Below are 20,436 nucleotides of genomic sequence, written 5' to 3'. Positions count from 1 at the left end.
TTTTTTAGCTAACTGAAGCAGAGAAATTCCCCAGACTGTGACTTTTCTTTTTCTAGAAACTGATCAGCCTGCTCTGGAAAGATCAGCCTGCTCTGGACTGCAAACCCAGAAAACAGCAGGAGTTCACACCTGTGGCCCACCGGGCTGGGACGCTGCATTTTCAGTACAGAAGGGACTGATAAGAGACTGAGTGAGCTGAGTTACACCCCACCAAAAAAACTTTCTGAATTTGCCATCTCTTCAAAACAATGAGAAATTTTATTGTGTAGTATTTTTTTTTTTTAATACTTGTGAATGGTTTCCTTGTTAAATAAACAGGGTTTTTTTTTCGCTTTTCTACAAAGAAATCTTTTCCTGAACCAATTGGGAAAAGGGTCACTTAAATCTGCTTTCTAGAAAAAGCCTGTTGGAAGTTTCGTCCAAAATTTGCCCAAAGCCAAAACAAATTCAGCAGCCCAGCCTGGGTTTAGGAGGTGTGAGTAGAGGTGTGTGCATGGTACAGCCAGCTCAGCATGTGTGGTCTGAAGCTGCTGAGTGGTTTCATCAACTTTTTAGGTGTTTGTGGTAAAATTACCATAGGGTGGGTCACTGCTCTGCCTTAAAAAATCCCAGTCCCAGCTAGACCTTGTACCCACTGCCCCTGACTTGGACAACAGGGAGCTGTCCCTCCTGGACAGGCAGCACAGCAGGTCCTCTACCACCCCATCTCCCCCCTTTTCCATTTAACTCATTAAGAAACTGAATTCCATGCTAGAGACACAACTTTATTTAGGTTGATTTCTTTGGAACTGCTTTGCTACCACTTTAGACAGTCCTTTACATGATAAGACTGAATAGAGTCCTAATACGGAGTCCTTGTTCCCACTGTCCTGCACCACCAACTCTTTAATTTTAATGCCATTTGACCCAAACATTTTGACTCACACAAGTTTTTCCCCAGTACGAGCAACTGCAATTTCTTCTGACCCTGTGTTGTTACGATGATCATTTTATAGCTGTTACATTGTTGTAAAGTTCTTTAAAGCAAGCTAAATATGCCTGTTTTGAGATTGTGCATTATTGGCAACTAAAAACCAGTAAGATTGTGACTTATAGAAACACCATCCTTTCTTTTTCCACATGCTTTCACTCTGATTTTCTTAATTCACTGATATTTGGAATAGCCTATTTCTTTGTTACAGCTGGACAAACACTGATCCAAGGTGAGGATGAGAGACAAAACCCAATCCTTCACCAGTGTCTGTGCTTCTTTTGGGTTTCATGGGAAAATGGAAGATGGGGGTTTTTGGCAGGGGAAATCTACCATTTTATGCAAATTTGCATTAAGGCAGAGAATTGTCAATAGCAATCTAGATCATTAGATCAGAACCTGGACTGCTGTGGTTGTCTGATTCAGAGCTGAACCATGTATCTGCATGTTTCCCGTTTGTAGAATGTCCCTCCACCTCACTCTTACAAAAAGCAAGTGTGAAACCCTGCTAGTGAGTCCTAGTTGAACTCGGCAAATATAAAATGCGTGCAGTGTGTGTTTTGTGTTAATGTGTTACATGTGGGAGCTTTCAGCTTCTTCTCCAGCCTCAGATTTGGACTTTGCTAGCTTGGGAGATGCTTCCTTAAATTCCTTGTTGACAAAGTAGTAACAAATGGCATCCAGGCAGCAGTTTGTGTTGGCGAGGATGGAGGCGAAGTGAACGAAGTTGTTGATGCTCTGTATTGCCGAGCAGTCGGAGCTGACGGAGTCCAGGATGAAGCGGAGGAGATGCCCGAGATAAAGAGGTAAAAAGCAGATGATGAACACAGCCATGTTTGCAGACACAATGTAGACAGCTTTCCTGGTCAGCATTTCATTGCAACAGTTGACAGTCTTCTTTCTCCTGAGCTCTGCAATGATTTGTATGGAGCAGTAACTCAAGATGAGTAGCGGTATGAAAAACCCTGTAATAATGGCACACAGTGTGATCACCGAGGGTGTCACAGAAGATTTTTCAAAGCAAAATTCATCCTCTCTTCGGTCCTCAAAGCTTTTAATGAGGGAAGTTTCACAGATGATGACTATCCAAAGGCATGCAGAGGCAAAAGCTGCCTTCAGCGGTGACCTGAGTGCCTTGGATCTCAAAGGGTACTTGATTGCAAGGTACCTGTCGGCAGCAATGAGGGTGATGATACCGATGCTCATAAAGCGGTTTGTGAAATAGCCACCTTCCAGAACCAGGCACCAGCCATCCACCTTCAGGTGCTGGAACTGGGACAGAGTTTTGAATGGCAAGGTGAAGAGCAGCAAGCAGTCAGCCACAGCCAAGTTGACCATGTATACTCTGGTTTCTGTCCATTTGCCAAGTTTGCAACAGAACACCCACAGTGCCAACACATTCAGAACGATGCCCAAAGCCAAAACTGGGATGTAAACACACAGCTGGAAAACTGAAAATATTTCATAGGCTCTGATATTGCAGCTGCTGTGGTTCATTTTGGGAGTATCAAAATGTACAGTTCCTGCAAAAGCAAATGAAACCTTTTACAAGGGAGGTTCTGGACTGAACCAGTATTTAATTCTAATTGAGAGAGTTTGGGATTTTGCCAGCTTTTGCCTGCTGTAGGGTACCTAGTGGGAAGAAGAGGGACAGGGACACAAGCCTGATCAGTTGTGAAGGAGAGAAATCTTAGATTCTCCCAGGGCCCTGTGTGGGGAAGACTGCTCCTGGAAGGTGGCAGGGAAAAGGGCTTGGGCCCCTGTTTTGGCTCAGACTTGGATCAGGCAGCAGCAGATATCAGCAAGGAGTTATGTGAGCCACTGCAAACATTTGATAGTGGGAAGGGGATCCCTAAGCCCAACTCTCATCCCTTCCCTTTTAGCAGGGCTCAGTGGAAGCCAGCCAGTGACCTCACAGCTTAAAATGTCCCAGATGTGCAGCAGAAGGACAGCTGTCCTTTCCCTCAGTCCTGAGACGTCTCTGCGTCACTTCTCATTGGCGACACAAGCAATTATTAGTGTATCTCTTATTAGTGTATCTCTCACCGGTTTCAGCTGCCATCAAATTCTGTACTCAGAGGGCTGCACTGAGAATCGGAGTGCTGGGTCTGCTCGCTGCCTTTCTAGGATTGTCAAAGCTGCTCTTTATCTCAGAAGCATTACAGCCACTGTCCCAAGACAAAAGAAACTCACCTATGCCATGGCAGGAATGTGATGTGGAAGAGGTGTTTGGTCTAGCAGGTGGTTTTATCACCTTGGATCTAAGGGCAATATTGCTGTTTGCCCTCCAGCTTTGGAGGAGTTAATGCAGAAGCACGTTCCAGCTGCAGCTGTTCATGGACAGAAAAGACCCAGGATGTCTGACATGTCTTTGGGTTTTCCCTGCAGGGAGAACACGGCTCCATGGGGGAAGGTTCATGGGTCTCAAAAGCATCCCCAGCAAGCAAACTGTAAGGCAGTGCTGCAGCATTTATGTGCATCTGTGGGTCTTGGTTAGCTTTGAAAATCATGCACCAGAGGAATCATGCCAGGAGACCTCTGAAGAGGTGAGGGAATGTTGTACAGCAGATACCTGCAGCAGCTCTGTCCTCTGGAGATGAGAAATGTGTTACGAGCCCATAAGATAAAAGGGAAGATCGTAACAGGGAGATCCAGAAAAGATCGAGCTAAGGCTGAGACAGCCCTCAAGCAACCCAAATCATGTCAGATGTGGTCAGTATCAAAATGAACATTTGAAAATATATTGGCTCCAGCCCTCTCTTTCTCCATCTCTATTCTGGTGTCCCACCACTGCTGGGGAAAGGTGAAGCCTTGCAGAATGCAAATAACCATGTCAGTAAATAGCCAGGAGAAATTACCTGTTCTCTTGCTGTCCTTGAAGAGAACGAGTTCCTCCAGCCCAGCTGTGGAGTGCTGTGCAGGCAGGACGAGCAGTGCTCCTTGCACATGACCAGTGAGGTGTCCTCTGATCACAATTTCTGGTGGCTGTGAGAGCAGCAACGTTGGCTGAGAAAGCGCTCCTCCTGAACAAAGGACAGAGCTTCCTCTGTCATCACCATTGGTGTGGCTTGTACCACCTCCTGCTGACTGAGGAGCCTGCAATAGCCCTGCAGGGAGGTGAAAGGCTTGTCTGCCCTGCATCCCTGCAGCAGTTCCTCTGGAGGCGGAACGGCTTTGGCTTTTTCCTTTGCTTTACCTTCCGTTGCCTGATGTCTCACTGGGCAAAGCCTGTTGACCCTCCTCACCCAACAGTCTGTGCTTGGAGGGGACCCATTGCCCTGGAATGTCCTGAGGTCTTCTCTCTGCCTTCCAGAGTGCCACCCCTGTTGGGACTGGAGCAGGAGTGGCTTCTGTTGTCACACTGGCTGAGCCCTGGGACAGAACAGCCCCAACAGCCCTGCAGCTGTTGGAGAGGTGAGCACAGTGGTTTGCAGGCAGTTTTGTGATTATTTTAAAGTGTTTCACTCTGAATCATAGTAGTTCTCTTGTCTTCCATAGCTCTTCTCAGCCAGCAATTCTGAGAAACTTGGCACTGTGACCCTGTGACCTGCTGGCTCTGTGACTGCTCAGTGGTTGCAGGTGCCTGCGTCCCAGAGCGCCCCACGTCAGCCTATTTACCAGAAAAGCTCAAACAAGTTGATCAATGAGCTGAAAGGCGCTGATATTAGCACTTTGAATTGCTGTCTTGGGCAAACGTATTTCCCCTTTCCACTTTGCTCTAAGGTCAAATTAGAGCAGCTTTTGGAGTATTTCTGCATTGTCTGTTTGCACATCACATCACAGCCCTTAAAAATAATTCCATGCCAGTGTATAGTCCTGGAACCAGAAAATAATAAAGGCACTGACACGAGATCCACGCCCACTATCTTCTGGTTCTCCAGCCCGTGATAGCATCCATGACAACTTTTACATCAACCCTGGATTTGAAGAACATCAAGCATAAATTGAGAAGTAAAAGACTGTATCAAGTGAAAACATTTACACCTATAGTGAAGTGAAAATGCTTTCAAAGGGGGGATAATGATAGTGGTGCCCTAGAAAATGCTAAGATAAACTCTGAAATGTTAAGCCTTGTGTTTTACCTGCGTAAGTAGTAGTAATTAAAATAATTATTGTATAATCATAAGAACAGTGAGAAATTATATGTTCCTATTCTCAGGTGGCCATGCTTGGCTGAAATCCATGTATACTATAGAACAATGTAAGTTTAATAAATAACATGATAGTTATATAACAATAGAATATAAAAGCATATCTATCCCGAACCTATGTCGGAGTCAGATTTGGGTCTGTACCCCTGACACCCAGAGCTCTTCAATAAAAGCACCTGCATATAATCATTTCTCGTGATTATGTGTTCCTGAACGCTAACAACAATATAATACAAACTGCTAAATTTCCAGGGACTGTTTTTGCCTTTCTTGGTGGATGCTTACAACTAGTTACTGACATATTAGTGTGCCCAGCTCATTGATCCCCAAAGTCCTTGTTGGCACTTAAGTTTTCAAAGTTATCACAGCTTCTGGACTGTGATAGTTTCATCACTGTATAGAAAACTTGGCATCCTCCTCAAGTGTTGTTCACAGCCTCCTCCTGTCTGTTTCCAGGAAATCACTAATGGTATAAACCATGAGCAGTCAAAGTCATGCCTGGAGGGACTCAGCTCATAGAACCTGCCCAGTGTGATGCTTCCCATCCACAGCTTGGTGCTGCGGTTGCCAGATGAGGGTCTCATCAGCCCAGTGAGGTCTCAAGACAGGGAGAAGCCATGTCACTAGGCACAAAGCACCTGGCTGTGAGCAGCAGGTTCACCAGCATGTGTCAAAGCAAACCAGCTACCAGCAGGCAAAGCTAGGATAAGGTGCTGTATGCAGAGAACTCACATGGCTCCTGCTGAGGCTCTTGGGTCTGTGCCTGATTCCTGGCCATGGCAGCATCAGGATCCCCATCCTTCTCTGCACCTTGTCTCCCTGTCAGCCACCATCATCTGCAGCTGCTCATGGTCCCCTCCTTCCATGCAGTCACAGGTTTTATCACCCCTGCCATGGATCACTGACACTCACTTGGGATTTCCCCAGCCTCTGCAGCTCCCGGCCTGTCTCAGTCCTGTGAGTGCTGTCCCCGTGTGGCACAGAGGAGGTGACACTTGTGCTGTGTCCCTGCTGGCAGCTCTCAGGCAGGATACTCCAGGCCACTGCAGAGCACTGGCGCCTGTCCCCAGAGAACCTTGCACTGACACCAGCATCCACCACATTGTGCCTGGAAAAGCGATTTTCTTAATGGAAGTAGCCAGTGGGACAAAATATTCCTGCAAGTAAAGAACCACTGGTATGGCCTGCTGTCAGATTGATGGGCTCCTGCCTCCTTTCCCTACTAGAAAATCTCCATCTCCTCTGCATCCCTGTGTCCTGCTGGCTGCAGCTGCTGGAATGTTGGAGTGGGGCAGAGCCCCTGGCGGGATGGGAGGGGTGCTGGTACCATCTCCACACACACAGAGAGACACAGGGAGGGCTCTGGGCTGCCCTGCCTTGCAGGGTTTCTTTCCTGCCTTTCTCATGGCCAGAAGGGATGGTGCAACAGCAGATCTTGACCAAAAGAGAACTGTAGGGTTGAGAGCAAAACATGTCAGTCTTATTTTCAGCACGTCAAATGGCAGTTTGAGGCAAAGTGCAGCAATCCCACCCAATGACCAGCCCTGGTTGTTGGGGCTGTTTCCCCTTTCCCCTTCCCCTTCCTCAGCCTGTGGCAGAAAACGTTGTCGAGGCTCCTGTGCTGCAACCCTCCCCATGCTCCTGCAGTGATGCCTTTTGGGGCTACCTAAAACCAGAGGCCAGACAAAGTTAAGGGAATAAAAAGCAGATATATTTATTGAAAGGCCTTCAGGTACATTTAGGGCAGATGAAGACCCCCAGGGTCTGCACCCAAAAATGGACCATGGGTTTTCACACTTTTATAAGTTTGGGCCATTTCCATATTGGGGGTCCATCTGACAATTCCAGCTTCAGGTAATGAAGCCATGTACCCCCAGTTTGCTCTCCCAACTCACTTTTGTTTCCATCTCTCAGGCCTGAGGCAGTGAGGTGTCCTTGATTGCCAGGCCTGGAGAGGAATTGTTGTGTCTGCCCAAAATGGGAAAGCAGCAGCTCACACTGAGTGTGGAGTTTAGAGTTATACACTAAAGAACTGCATGGTTACAAATACATGGAAAACACAGAAGCTGAAGTTCTAAGGCATGAGCAGCACCAGGGACCAGCTGAGTATCTGTGCCCACACACTGGGCAGGGCATGGAAAAGCCTGTGCTTCCCAAGAGCCTGATGCTGCTTCAGGGCTTGTGGAGTTCCCCTGAGGCTGCCAGGCAACACTCACCCCAGGAACAGCTGTGCTGTGCCAAAGAAACAAAGTCAGAGATGCCTCCAGCACCTGAAAGCAGCACCAAGCCCACAGCTCCCCAATATCCTTCAGCAACTGGAGCTCAAATCTCTGGTAAGAACTCAGGTCTCAGGCCTGTCCAAATGCCACCAAACAGCAAAATACTGTCTAATGTCAGTCCCTGCCTTCCATGCATAGGAGGGCTAAAAATGCTGTATCTGCTGGCTACTCACTCACTCACTCACTCACTTACTCAATCACTCAAATAAAAGCAAGATTCTGAATTACTTTGTAGGCTTTTCCTTGTGTTGTTTGTTGTTTTTTTTTTCCTCTCAAGCCTAAATAGAAAACATTATTAGCATTTTTTTTCTTTTAAGGGACAGGAAAGTTATATCTTGCAGAAATGTTGGTAAAATGCAGTGGCTCAGCCTTGCTGTTTGGGGCAGCTGATGGACTCTGGCAGCTGTGGCTGGTCCCCACTACCATTTCCCAGACTCTTGTGCTAGGAAATGGAAAAGATTTGGGGTTAAGGATGTCGCCATGCTCCTGGATTGCTATTGCAGTGCTGGATGGTGGCCAGCAGTTTGTTGTGGCCCAGGGTCTGATAACTCATCTGTTCCATTTACAGGGAGAACTCAGGGAGCTGAGGCTTTGTTCAGACTGAAGCAGGATGCCAGAAATCCATCCTAAACTTGACACAATAATTTTTGTCCAAGGTAAGACATATCTTCAGATAATCAGAAAGTTCCTTGCTCATCTTTGGGTTTCACTGTTAAATACCCTGCTGGAAGGCAGATCTTATATCTCCGTAGCAAAGGCTTTTCTCCCAATCTCCAGTATAGGTTTAGCATTAAGAGTAGAGGACTCTGATGTATAATGGTAATAAATGAATATTTATTTATAGATATGTTACTATGACACGTCTTTATTTTAACTTCCAAAAGTATGGATTTTTTTTTGTTTGTTTGTTTTCATAGCATTTAGTGGAAACAGCAAAAAAATCTTAATGATGACAGAGATTGTGAAGTCAACTAATGAGAAAAAGGAACACTTTTTCTCCTTTACAATGAGAAAAAGGAACACTTATGAGACCTATATATGAGACCACAGAAAAGCATTGCTGTTCTGTATTTCAGAGTAAATGACCTATTTGGAACCCACTGGAAATTGAACAAGTTTTCCATGTTAACTGGGACAAAACATGAGCATGACTGAATCTGCAAAAATAAGCAAGTTGTTTGCTTTCTGGATTAACAGCAGGTTAACGGTTTGATATGAATCTTCATCTCTTTTTTCAAAATAATAAAAAAATCATAATAATCTTTTTGGAACATGCATTCATTATAAGCAATGAGATGCAAGGTCTCAGAAAGGAATCCTAGGTCCAAAAATGTTTTTGAAGGCCCTCTGTGCTGTTCCTGAAGTAGCAGTGTTTTTCCTTGCTGAACACCACTTGCCTGGCTTGTAAGAGATGTCTGTCAAGAAGCCTCTTGCTTTCTGAGAGTAGTTAATTGCAGCATATTTGTTGATGGGAGACAACACTCACACATGTCCTTAAGCAATAGATGGTTGATATCTTTTGATATTCCATATCTTTTCCTGTCTTTGAAAAGATCATTTAGAAGGCAGAACGAGGAGTAAACAGTGTGCAATTGTTATACTGGTCACATAGACACATAGACTACTTGTCCTGCTTGCAGTGAAACACCAGTAATGCCAGAGCATTAGAAAATACACCAGTGAAGAAAACTGGGACTGGAGTTATCAGCTGAATGACCTGAGTAGTTTCATCTGTTCTTATGGCACCGTGGCTCACTGCAGCTTCTGCTGTGTTGTCTGCCCAAGAATTGACACAAAGCAGGTGGATCTAATGTCTGGATATGGGACACTTTCCGTACTGGGAACAGACCTTTGCATACTTATTTCACCAAGGTCTAGTCAGTGGTTTCAGACTGTGGTCTGAAGCAGTGTCACTGCTGCGTGGTGACAGACACGTAGGGGAACTGTATGTCAGTTGTCACTAAGGAAGTCAACTGCCTCTAAGTTTACGTCAGCAGAATATGAACTTGCAGTCCCAGGAGGAAATTTTTTAGAGGTTTACAAGTCAGAAGACACTGAAAGTGAAGGATCATGAAGCCAACCAAGACAAGCTGTCACCAGGAGGCGCCTGGAGCTGCGATGCAACGATACAAGACTACTCAGAGCTGGAGTCAAGTCACTGAGGACAGCAGGACAAAATTCAAGTTAACATCAAATCCTTTGGAGGGGTTTGCCCCTTTTTGTCCATAGGCCTATGCCTACAATGATTGCAAACACTGTATGTGGTTTCACTCTGTGCCTCAAAACTTGAGCAGCTTTGTGGCACTCAACACCTGCCGTGAGCTACACCTTGTTCATACCATCACTTGATCCGTGGGTGGCTGTGACTCCTCGCTTTGGTTCATCTTGGACCTGATAAATATACATTTGGGGAACATAGAAGAAAGCTCTGGAAATTCCTTGGCTGCAAAATAATAGCAAAATGCATCCAGACAGCAATTGGAATTTGCTAAGCATGCAGAGACCTTAATATAGGTGACAACTTCTGGCATCAGAGAACAAGCTCCAGCAGCTTCCACTGCAAACCGCAAGAGCAGTGAGATGTGGAAAGGGGAGAAACAGACAGCAAACACACACAAATTCACAGAAACTATCTGCACGGCCTTCTGGAATAATTTTGTCTCATGAGGGCCTGTGGCCATCTTCTTTTTTAGACACCTGATGACTTGTACTGAGCAAAATATCACAATCCCTAAGGGAATAAAATACCCACAGATGCTGAAGAATAAAGAGGAATAGCTAGGTAGAAGAGTTTGTTTCCGAAAGCAAAAACCTTCTGTCCTACTGCGATATGTGAGATACAAAATGGAATAAAATATCATTGCCATCCAAAGAAAGCCACAGACAGAAGCTGATTTCAGTGGGGATCGAAGGATCTTTGCTTTTAGAGGGAACTTGATTGCAATGTATCGATCAATCGCAATCAGGGTGATGACAAAGATGCTCATAGGCATGTTTGTAAAATAGATGTTTTGTATGGCTAAACACAGCTGGTCTATGGGATGTCTGTAGTTGGTAAAATACAGCAGGAAAGGCAGGGTGAAGAGCAGGGAAGTGTCTGCCACGATGAGGTTGATCATGTACACCTTGGTCTCGGTCCACCTCTTGATTTTGCAGCAGAAGACCCAGAAGGCAATTGCATTCAGTGGGATCCCCAGAGCGAGTACTGGGATGTACACCACCAGCTGAAGCACCACAGTGCTGCCATGTGCACTTCCCTCAGTGCAGTTCTCCATGTTGGGCTGTCTCTGCAAGGAAAGAGTGCAGGCATGAGACTTGAGCTCGCTGGAAGTGTCCTGCAGCTGTGCCACCCTCTCATGGCCCTGCAGCTCCTCGTGTCCCTGCACTGCTCATGTGGGCAGCTGCAAAAACCTGAACTGGTTTTTGTTCAGTCCACAGAACTACTGAGACTGCCCTCTCTTGCTGCTGGTGCAGGGTTAAGCCTGCCTCACTGTCCCTCCAGTCCTGGTATGAACAGTTTGGGTCACAGCAAAGCAGAATACTATTTTTCATTGTTACCTTTGCTCTCCTACGGCTGTCAGAGCCACTGGCTTTAGGACAGCCCACAATAGACCTGGGCAGCATTCCCCATTTGCCCTGGGCAGCATTCCCCATTTTTCCTGGGCAGCATTCCCCATTTTTCCTGGGCAGTACTCCCGATTTGCCCTCCACAGCCCTTGGTTTGCTGCTGAAGCCACCCCATGGGTTTGCTCAGGGTCTTGCCAGACCTGAGAACATCCTCAGGGCTTGAGCCCTTCCAGCCCAGTGGCAGTGGGAATGCTGCTGCAGGCTGCTGGGTGGGTGGGTGCCTGCTGTGGGCAGGATTTGTGCCCCCAAACACAAATCCATTCCTCTGGTGGGGAGGAGCAGCTCAGCAGGGGTACCAGCAGTCCTAGCAGATAACAGCCCTCCAGAGAAAAAAGGGAAAGTGAGCAAATGAGCACACATGTCTGATCTCAGCCTTCAAAGGTAGGAAGCAAAAGTTTTGCTAGGGCAGAAAACATGAATCTGAGAACTTATCTCCTGCTCTTCCTTTAAATATCTCAGCATTTGCCACCAGCAAAGAGTATGAATCAGACTTTGTCTGCAACTCATATAGGAAGTGCTTGCAATGAGCAGGGCACAGGAAGTGCCCAGATTCTACAATCTCTCACCAATGCATTGCCTTATAAGTCAGCAGCTTCTAAACATCAACATGCAAATTGTAGTGAAAATAGATGATTGCATCAACTAAGTGAACTGTTTCTAGTGTCCAAGACTGGGAGACAGATCTGGCAACCCCAGAGGAAGTCCAACACCTGCCCTAGCACCAGAACTGGTACAGCAGTACGGAACCCAGGTGTATAGTCATTTTTAGGGTGGAATTCATGGAAGATCTAAGATACAGCTGGTGTCCTGGTGCTCCTGGGCTTTCAGCCTCGTATGGTTTTGGCCACTCTGCGGTTTCAGCCTACGCTGCAGCTGTTCCCTGGCAGCCTGTTGTGGTCACCTCGCAGTGAAAAAGCCACTCTGCCTGCACATCAGTGGCCTGAGGAACAGCTGAGCCCCCTGGGCTGGACATGCCAGCCCCAGCGAGCCCCACACAAGCACGGAGCTGTGGCAGCTCCAAGGCCGTGTGCCTGGGGCCCGCTGTCCCCACTCCTGAGGGAGCACTGACGGGACATGCAGCGAGGGCAGAGACCCCCTGAGCGGGATGTGGCTGCGGAACAGCGGCAGAGCAGCGGTGGGAGCAGCAGGGAAGCCGGGCATTGGCAGTGGCTGCTGCAGCAGAGGTGAGCGGCGCAGCCTGAGGGGCCGAGCAGGGCACAGCTCGCTGCCGTGGGACGGGAAGGGCCTTTACCTGCTCCGCGGGACGGCTGGCTCCTCACACAGGCCGCGGCTGTCTCGGCAGGGAAGGGATCCGTGCTGGCCGTGCTGTCACTGCTGTCCTGGGCTGTCACAGCCCGGCAGGGCTGAGCCCAGCACTGAACTCGTGCGAACAGCAGCGCTTCATTTATGCCCCGACTTCCTCGGGCTGGAGCCTCGGGTGCCCTCTGTTGTCCCGCTGCCGGCAGCTCAGAGCTCCGCCGGCGGTCCCCCCGCCCATCCCCGCCTCGCCTCACGCAGCCCGGCAATTAAAATTTCATCTTTCCAGCCGTAGGAAAACAATTTCTGAGATAAAACCCGTAATGGTTGCAAATTGCCCGTCTGGCAGCAGAAGGTTCCCCGGGGAGGCTGGGCAGCCGGTGCTGCGGTGGCAGAGGGAGCCCGGGCGGGACAGGGACCTTTCCGAGGGGACAGTCGGTGCCTGTGCCCCCGGGGACAGCGAGTGCTGCTGTCACCTGCACGGTGACAGATCTGTGGGCTGGCTCACCCTCTGCACAGCAGCCAGCAGTGTAACTGTGCCCATCAGCACCGCTGGGTAGCCAGGTCATGGCAGTCACTGCCACCAGTGTGGTACTGGGGGGCTGGGACATTTGGGGGCAGGGTTAGGAGCTGCCCAGTGGCGTGTCACAGACATTTGGGTGGGCTTTGCTGCCCACTGGCTAGAGCAGTTGCAATCCCATCTCTGTGAGCCAGCTGACAGGAGCCAGACACTCCCTCAGGATTTGTCCCATTAATTCTTGTCTTTGGAGCTGTCCAAATGCCAGGCACCCACAAGAGCTGCTCACTCGCCCTCGCCTGCCACAGCTGGGCAGAGAACATTTAACAAAGGGTTCCTAAGCTGAGATAAGGACTGGGAGAAAACACTCCAAGGGCTAAACAAGCTCATCTTAGAGATACAAAGTGAGTTTATTACCCACATTCCCCATTTGCCCCATTACAAAATCAGAGGAGGATAATTAGAAGTAAGCTCTTAAAACACCTTTTCTTCTCCCAGCCCCCCCTCCTTCCCACTGACAGCACAGGGAGACAGGGCATGGGGGTTTGGGTCAGTTCACCACCGAGATTTCCTTCTGCTGCTCTGGGAGAGGAGTCCCTGTGAGACCAGAGGACAGACAGTTCTCTGTGAACTTCTCCAGAATTGGGTCCACTCTCACGAGCAGCACTTCTCCCAAAATTCCTGCTATAGGAGTCCCTCCCATGGGAGATTGTCCTCCCAAAAGTGCTGCAGTGTGGGTCACTCATCCACGGGCTGCAGTCCTCCAAGGACAGGCTGCTCCAGCCTGGGAGCACGACCCCTTCTCCATGGAGTCTTCCACAGGATCACAGCCTCCTCCAGGCATCCACCTGCTCCAGCATGGGCACCTACCCCATGGGCTGGGGGGGGGAAATCTCTGCATCCCCCATGGATCTCTGCATCCCCCCTGGATCCCCAGGGGCTGTGGGTGTTCGCTGCATCAGCTGTGGATCCCCAGGGGCTTTTGGTGAATCTCTGCATCCCTCTGGATCCCCATGGACTGTGGGTGGATCTCTGCATCACCTGTGGATCCCCATAGGCTGTGGGTGATCTCTGCATCCCCCCTGGATCCCCAGGGTCTGTGGGTGGATCTCTGCATCCCCCATGGATCCCCACAGGCTGCAGGGGCACAGCTGTCTCACCATTCTCTCACCACAGCCTGCAGAGGAATCTCAGCTCTGGCCCCTGGAGCGCCTCCTCCCCCTCCTTCTCCACTGATCTTGGTGTCTCCATGTTGTTTCCTTCACATAGTCTCACCTTCTTCTCTTTTCTGGCTAGAAAAAGCTGTGTCCCCCTCTATTTTGATTTTCTTCTTAAATCTGTTACCACAGAGGTGTTTCCAACCTCTCTCATTGGCCCAGCCTTGGCCAGCAGCACGTCCATCCTCAGAGCCATCAGGGACTGGCTCTGCCAGACATGGTGGAAGCTTCCAGCAGCTCCTCACAGGAGCCACCTCTGTGGATCCCCTGCTACCAAAAACCAGGCCCTGCAAACCCAGCACAGGAGCTCATGCTCTCGAAGGTGACAGCAGCAGATGGGGCATCAGCTGTGGGCTGACTGAGGGCAGGTGTAGGTCACAGGGGAAGATGTGTTGTTTGTGGGCAGGAAAGACTCCCCCACACTGTCTGACAGAACACTGAGTATTGCTGGGCTGTTCTGGGGGTTTTTTAGCATTCAGAAAGAAAAAAAGCCCAGTTCTAGGCAGCATTTATCCACTTCCTCTGTCCCCCTTGACTTTTCTAGGCTGCTGACTCGTGGAAAAACACACTTCCGTGATGGAAATGTTAGGGATGTCAGTGTGGGCAGGCTGTGGAAACCCAGCAGGGTGGGGCTGCTCTGAGCCTGAGCTGTGGTGGCCCTGGGGGTCAGCCTGGTGCCACAGCACAAACCAGGGCAGGGCAGTGCCAGGGTGGCAAGTGCCAGGGCAGCAGTGAAAGGCCTTCAGTGCGTGGGAGGAACAGTCCTGCAGGGATGGCTGCTCTGAGGAGCTGTCTCAGGCCAGGGCTCAGCAGGACAGCTGGAGGCACCTGGAAGGAGGGCTCGGCTCTGAAATCTGGACTTTGTGCCTTTATGGGATTGGACAAGTGTTACTTTCATACCAGAAGTGTTGCTTCACACCCGTCTGATCTGTTGAGATGAAGGGGAAAGAGGTCAGGACAGCCTAGGCTGTTTTCTAGGGACATGTGTTTAATAATACGCCAGAACCATCTGAACAGCCACCCAGCCCAGGCTGCCAAAGGACTGGGATAAATATGAACTGGTGTCTTGGTTTGGAAAGACAGGTGCCTGCTAAGGAAGGCAGGAGCCTCCCCCCCTCTCCGAATTGCTATAAATTTTAAATTAAGGGGCTCTTAGGCAAAAAATATGGGAGCAGGAATAACAGCTCTTTAATGGGGAAGAAAATAAAAAGATAAAACAAACGATGCAGTAAACTGAACCAACACTGCCAGAGTCAGAACACAATCTATTGACACCCTGTGGGTCAGGGTGCTGGCAGCAGTCCCATTGGAATTGTGGCTGCAGCCCTCCTGGAGTGTCAGGGGTGGTTCTGTTGGAGCAGGGATCCTGTAGAAGGGTACAGTCTTCCTCTGAAGATCCAGTGGAAGAGGCAGCTGTTGTTCCTCTGGGAAATCCGGTGGAGAAGCTGTGCTGGTGTTCCAGAATCTCCAGATTATATCCAGGTAGGAATGCTTGGCTCCTCCCTCTGGGCAGAGCATCTCCCAATGGGATGATATAGTTCTTATCAGTCAGGCAGTGACATTCAATAGCCTGTTATCAGCAGATGTCCCCTCCTAAGGGAGGAGTGGGTGTGGAAAAGATAAGGAAAACTGCTCACTTAATAGAAGACAACTGCCATACAGATGGCAAATAGAATCCATCTTGCCTTGCAATCTGGGACAACTGGATTGGTTTAATAATGGAAACAACCTGAAATACACAATGAAGTATAACATGATAAAAACATTTGTGCATGATGGCAAGAAGGATCAGTGGATTTTAGCTGCAGAAGGAATTAAAAGAGGTACATGGCTCACCTGTCTTGGTGTAACAGTAACTAGTAGGTGCTGGAGGGTGGAATGGAGGCACATTAACAACAACTGATTACATACACACTTTTGCATATCTCTTTGACCTATTTGTTTAATGGAAACATAGAGTGTAAATTTCTAAACCTAACTAAGAACTTGCAAGAGAAAAAGAGCAATACTTATCCCAGTAGCCCTGAAGCTGTATTTCTTCTTTATGTTGCAGATGTTGATTTTTGTTCCACTTTTTCCTTTAGCATGTCTCTATCTGCAAGGGGTGGGTTGCCTCTGGTTGTTGAGTGCTGGCTTTGGGCTGTAGAAAGGCTTCCTGGAACTCCCTGGTGACAAAGTAGTAGCAGACACTATCGAGGCAGCAGTTGGACGTGGCAATGCACCTCATCACGGAGGACAAGTTCTTCATGACACAGAGCAGGAAACAGGTAGCTCCAACACTCTCCATGATGAACCTGGAGAGCAGCCCGAGGCAGGCTGGCAGGAAACATATCAGAAATACAATCAGGTTTGCATAAATAATGTGTACAGCTTTATGGATCGATTTCTCCTCCGGTGAATTCGTGTTCAGATGTTTCTTGAGGTTCCTGATGACTTCTGTGGAGCAGAAGATCAAGATGGCTAATGGGAGAGTGAAAACAAAGAAAATGGCCAGCAGGCTGAGAGCAGCGGGCAGGGTGTAGGTCTGGAAGCAGATATCTGTGTGTCTGTGCCCAAGCTGGATGGTGGCACTGACTATGACCAGGACCCACAGGAGCCCACAGAGGAGGGCAGCCTTTGATGGGGACCTGAAGGCCCTGGCTTTCAAAGGGTGCTTTATGGCAATGTATCGATCAATGGAGATGAATGAAATGATGTAGATGCTCACTAACATGTTGATAAAATACATTGTCTCTGTAAACCGGCAGAGCTCCCCTCGGGTTGACTTATTCCAGAGCAAATAAACCATGGAAGGCAAGGTGCAGATGACAGAGAAATCAGCAAAGACTAAATTCATTACATAGACCCTGGTTTCTGTCCACTTCTTCATCTTGCAGGAGAACACCCAGAAGGCAAGGACATTAAACAGTGCTCCAAAAAAGAAAATGAGGCTGTACAGAGCTAATTCAATGAGGCGAACATGGGGGTGAGGTTCTAGATCTGTGGTGCTGCAGTTGTTGGACACATTCATTGTCCTGTGTTACAGATGTTGTATGATGTTCTGAGACCTGAAATAGGAAAAGACATGGTAAGACCTCTTAGTAGCTGTAAAAAAAAAGCACATGTAAGTACTTATGTCCTTTGTTAAAAATGTGAATTTGAGCTTTACAGAGCTGTCTTTTTCAGTCAGCCTGTGTCCTCTTTTGGCATCCTTTGTCAAGCTTTGTTTATGTCCACTCAGTTTATGAGTGTCTCAGGGTACATTCCCAGGAGGACACGGCAGCCTTTATTAAATAGGGAGATCTTGAAGTGTGTGTGGGCAGGAGGCAACATGGCACTCAGAACAGCCCCCACAGGTAGTGAACACATCCTGTGACAATGTGCACACAAATTCCTTAAGCCAGGCTGTGCAGATGATGTAAAATTACCCTAAGCTTGGTGTTGAGCTAAGCAGGGATTGCAGCAACAAAAATTAAAGCTCAGCACAACCCATGAGTGAAAGCTCTTCTACTGGTTTTGGATTCAGACTGGGGGTGAAGGGGTGGGAGTGCATAGCAAATGTCACTTGATGGAAATCCTCATGCTCTGGCTCTAGCTGGGAAGGTTTCTGAGCCTTTGCACTGCCTTGTGAACCTGGAGCTCCTCCTCCAAGCTGAGGAAAACAGCTGAATGAGCAAGTGCATTCCTGCTCTCAAGGGAGAGAGTGAGATATGCTGCTCTCCACCATGACAGGAGGGGAATGGGGGATGGAAGGATTAACCTGATTTTAAGCCCATTTATTCCAGGAGACAGTAGGAGTCTGCAGATGCAAAGCAAGGCCACATCTGGAAGAGGGAACACCACTGCAGAACAAGGAGCTTGCTGTTAAGGGCTGAATTAGATGGCTCCTGCTCCAGGCAGGCAGCCAGCCACCCTCAGAAATCCGTGTTGTGGGAAGAAGCTGTTGAGCCTCTGTCACACTAGCTGCAAGATGCTTTGCAAGAGTATTAGTTGTGTAAAGAGTGTGAGTTCATGGGCTGATAAAATCATCTTTCAGCAGAGCCCTTCCTGTGTAAAGTGGTTTCATGTGACAAGCACATGGAAGAATTCTCTGAACTGGTGATTCTCAGTATCTGTCACTTCTGCTTGCATCTAAATTCACTTAAAAACAAACAAACAAACAAACAAACAAACAAACAAACAAACAAACAAACAAACAAACAAACACTTTCAATGTAAAGTAAGTTTTTTACAGAGTGAACTGGGGAGGGATCTGGTGAAATCTCACAGCTTTCAGAGAGCTGGGAAGGGACATCACCTCCTCCTGGTTAAACAGTTATTTGCCTCCACCAGCATTGCAGACTGTGGCCAGTGGGTGAGGGCACTGCCTGCAAATCAGAATTCAGTCCTGAAGCGACTGAAAAGTACACAAATAACTCAATTTCTGGAGGGATGTGTGAGTGTCTTGGGCAATAGCAGACACTGCTGCACAGTTCTTGTATGCTCAGGCCTGGCTTTCCCAACAGAAGCTTGCTGCTCACTGCCTGTACCCTGCAGGGCAGGGGACACTTGTCCCCTGAAGAAAACCTCTCTGCACTCTGGACAGTAGCAGCAGGGAACTGTCACTGCTTATGGTCACTGGTTATGGCACGAGGCAGAAGTCTGACAGCTGCACTGGTGCTCAGGTTTCTTTTCACTGCCATGAGATGCAGTGCCTGCAGCAGCCTCTGCAGAGGTGCAGCACAGGCAAACCACACTGCTGGGCTCTGCAGCATCAAAGGGCTCTGGCCAGTGCTGCCTTTGGAGCTGGAGACCTGGCCCAGTGCAGTTCCCAGCAGCAGGGCTCACAAGTGCTCCAGCCCACAGGGCAGTCCAGAGGCTGAGAGGAGGATGGACGAAATGAGTAGAGGGTTTAAAGCAGTCCAAAAAGCTAATAGGGTAAGAATGAGCAAAAAAAAAAAAAAAAAAAAAAAGAAACCTTTAAAGAGGTTCAGCTTGACTAGCTAGCATATCCTGTGGCTGCTGGAAATGCTTCATGTGGGGTAAATGAAATGCCTGCAGCATCAGAGGGGCTAGGCAGCAACTTACAGCTGTGACAAAAGGATGGAGACAGCTGTGACAAAAGGATGGAGACAGATGTGAAACAGCATCTTGCTGCCGCTGGAAGGCCAGCAATAGGCTGGGGCTCAACAGATAAGGCTACCAGTGCTGTGCAGGGTGTCCTGCTGTCCCCACCATAGGCTGGGGAGAGCTGGTCAGCAGCTGTCCCCCATCCCAGAAGCTGGTGACCATCTGGGGAGGAAGGCCCGGGCTGGGCTTTTTTCCTCCAGCAGCTCAAGAAGCAGGAGGCTTCTGCCAGACCCTGAACAGAGAGGCTGGAGGAAGAGATGCAAGGCAGAGGCTGAAGGCACAGGGCTGTTGCAGCAGTACTGTGGTGGCTGCATCCAGTGTTTTTCCAGCAGGAAAGCAGCTGCACTGAAGGGGGAGTCTTGCATGGAAAATCCTTCTCCTTCCTTGTGGGAGAGCTCAAAAGAGGGCAGGCACCAAGGGCTGAAGGGTCAATGTGGTGGGTGAAATAAAGGGTGAATATGGTGGGTGGGGTGGCTAAAGACAGCATGGGAACCCTGGTGGGTGAAAGAAGGAGGCTGGCACTGAGCAGAGGAAGAGCAAGAAGGAAAATGGGGGTGAAGTCAGGTACAGCACAGCATGTTGTGCATCAGCTGCCCTCAGACCTGCCACGTCCATGGCATCAGCCCTGACTGTCACCAACAGTCCTACAAATGGAATGGGTGGCTCCCAGCAAATACTCAATGAAGATGCAGCTCAGGTGAGAACAGGCCTGGGCAGGGCAGTGCTTCCCAGAGGTTTTAATGTACTCACAGCACTGCTGGCCTGCCCTGGGCAGGAGCTGGGCTGGAGGGAAGCGTGGGCAGAAAGAGTGAGCAGCAAACTGTCCCCATGACAGAGGAGACCCAGGTGAGGGCCCTGCCATGGTACTGAAGTCAGGAGCTTTTCCTCACTGTTTCCAAATAGCATAAAGAAATCTGCAAACTGCCTGTTCCAGCCTTGCTGCTATTGTTCACACTTCTCTCAAATGCAAGGATCTAAGGCACAGCAGTTTGTTCTCTTCTTTTTTGAAACTTGTGTTTTTTCAGGCTCATCTATCACTGCATCCCTTGAAAACTGTAATGTGGTCACCCTAACCATGATCTGCTTTGATAGATGCTGAAAGGAGTTCTCTTAGACCAAAACCAATCTCTTAGAATCGCTCATATTGGGATGAATTGACTTCCAGTTCTCAGCTGCTGTGATATTCCAGGTAGAGTACCCAGAGAATACCTTGGAGTAAGAACAGAAACTGGAAGGCTCAGAGATCACAACCCACCCCAGGGACTCCTCACAGGGCCCTTGCTACCCAGCAGAAGCCACACTCAAAGCCTCCTCTGCCTCCCCCAGGCAC

General features: G+C 48.6%; 3 protein-coding genes across 4 annotated transcripts; all 3 read right to left on the bottom strand.

Annotated features, from left to right (window-relative positions):
• Positions 1-743: 743 nt before the first annotated feature.
• LOC103815708 (G-protein coupled receptor 35-like) lies at positions 744-4,348 on the bottom strand. 2 transcript variants are annotated; one of them, XM_009089527.4, is made up of 2 exons: positions 3,829-4,348; positions 744-2,493 (listed from the first exon to the last, which is right to left on the bottom strand). In XM_009089527.4, the coding sequence occupies exons 1-2, from the start codon at positions 4,109-4,111 to the stop codon at positions 1,544-1,546; spliced, it is 1,233 nt and encodes a 410-aa protein (XP_009087775.4). In that variant the 5' UTR covers positions 4,112-4,348; the 3' UTR covers positions 744-1,543. The 2 variants fall into 2 exon arrangements, with proteins under 2 accessions (XP_009087775.4, XP_050833964.1); XM_050978007.1 differs by lacking the exon at positions 3,829-4,348 and adding an exon at positions 3,164-3,346.
• Positions 4,349-8,212: 3,864 nt separating this feature from the next.
• LOC103815707 (G-protein coupled receptor 35-like) lies at positions 8,213-12,458 on the bottom strand. Its single transcript, XM_018913259.3, has 2 exons — positions 12,280-12,458; positions 8,213-10,687 (listed from the first exon to the last, which is right to left on the bottom strand). Exon 2 carries the CDS (start codon positions 10,673-10,675, stop codon positions 9,734-9,736), a length of 942 nt encoding a protein of 313 aa, XP_018768804.1. The 5' UTR covers positions 10,676-10,687; positions 12,280-12,458; the 3' UTR covers positions 8,213-9,733.
• A 3,368-nt stretch (positions 12,459-15,826) lies between these two features.
• Positions 15,827-17,028, bottom strand: LOC103815706 (G-protein coupled receptor 35-like). The gene has a single exon (XM_009089525.4). The coding sequence runs from the start codon at positions 17,026-17,028 to the stop codon at positions 16,099-16,101; it is 930 nt and encodes a 309-aa protein (XP_009087773.1). The 3' UTR covers positions 15,827-16,098.
• Between the last annotated feature and the right edge of the window lie 3,408 nt (positions 17,029-20,436).

The sequence above is a fragment of the Serinus canaria genome, chromosome 9, assembly GCF_022539315.1.
Source record: "Serinus canaria isolate serCan28SL12 chromosome 9, serCan2020, whole genome shotgun sequence".
In the NCBI taxonomy this organism is placed as follows: domain Eukaryota; kingdom Metazoa; phylum Chordata; class Aves; order Passeriformes; family Fringillidae; genus Serinus; species Serinus canaria.
The sequence above is the reverse complement of the archived record's forward strand: the minus strand, read 5'-3'. Positions and strand labels throughout refer to the sequence as shown.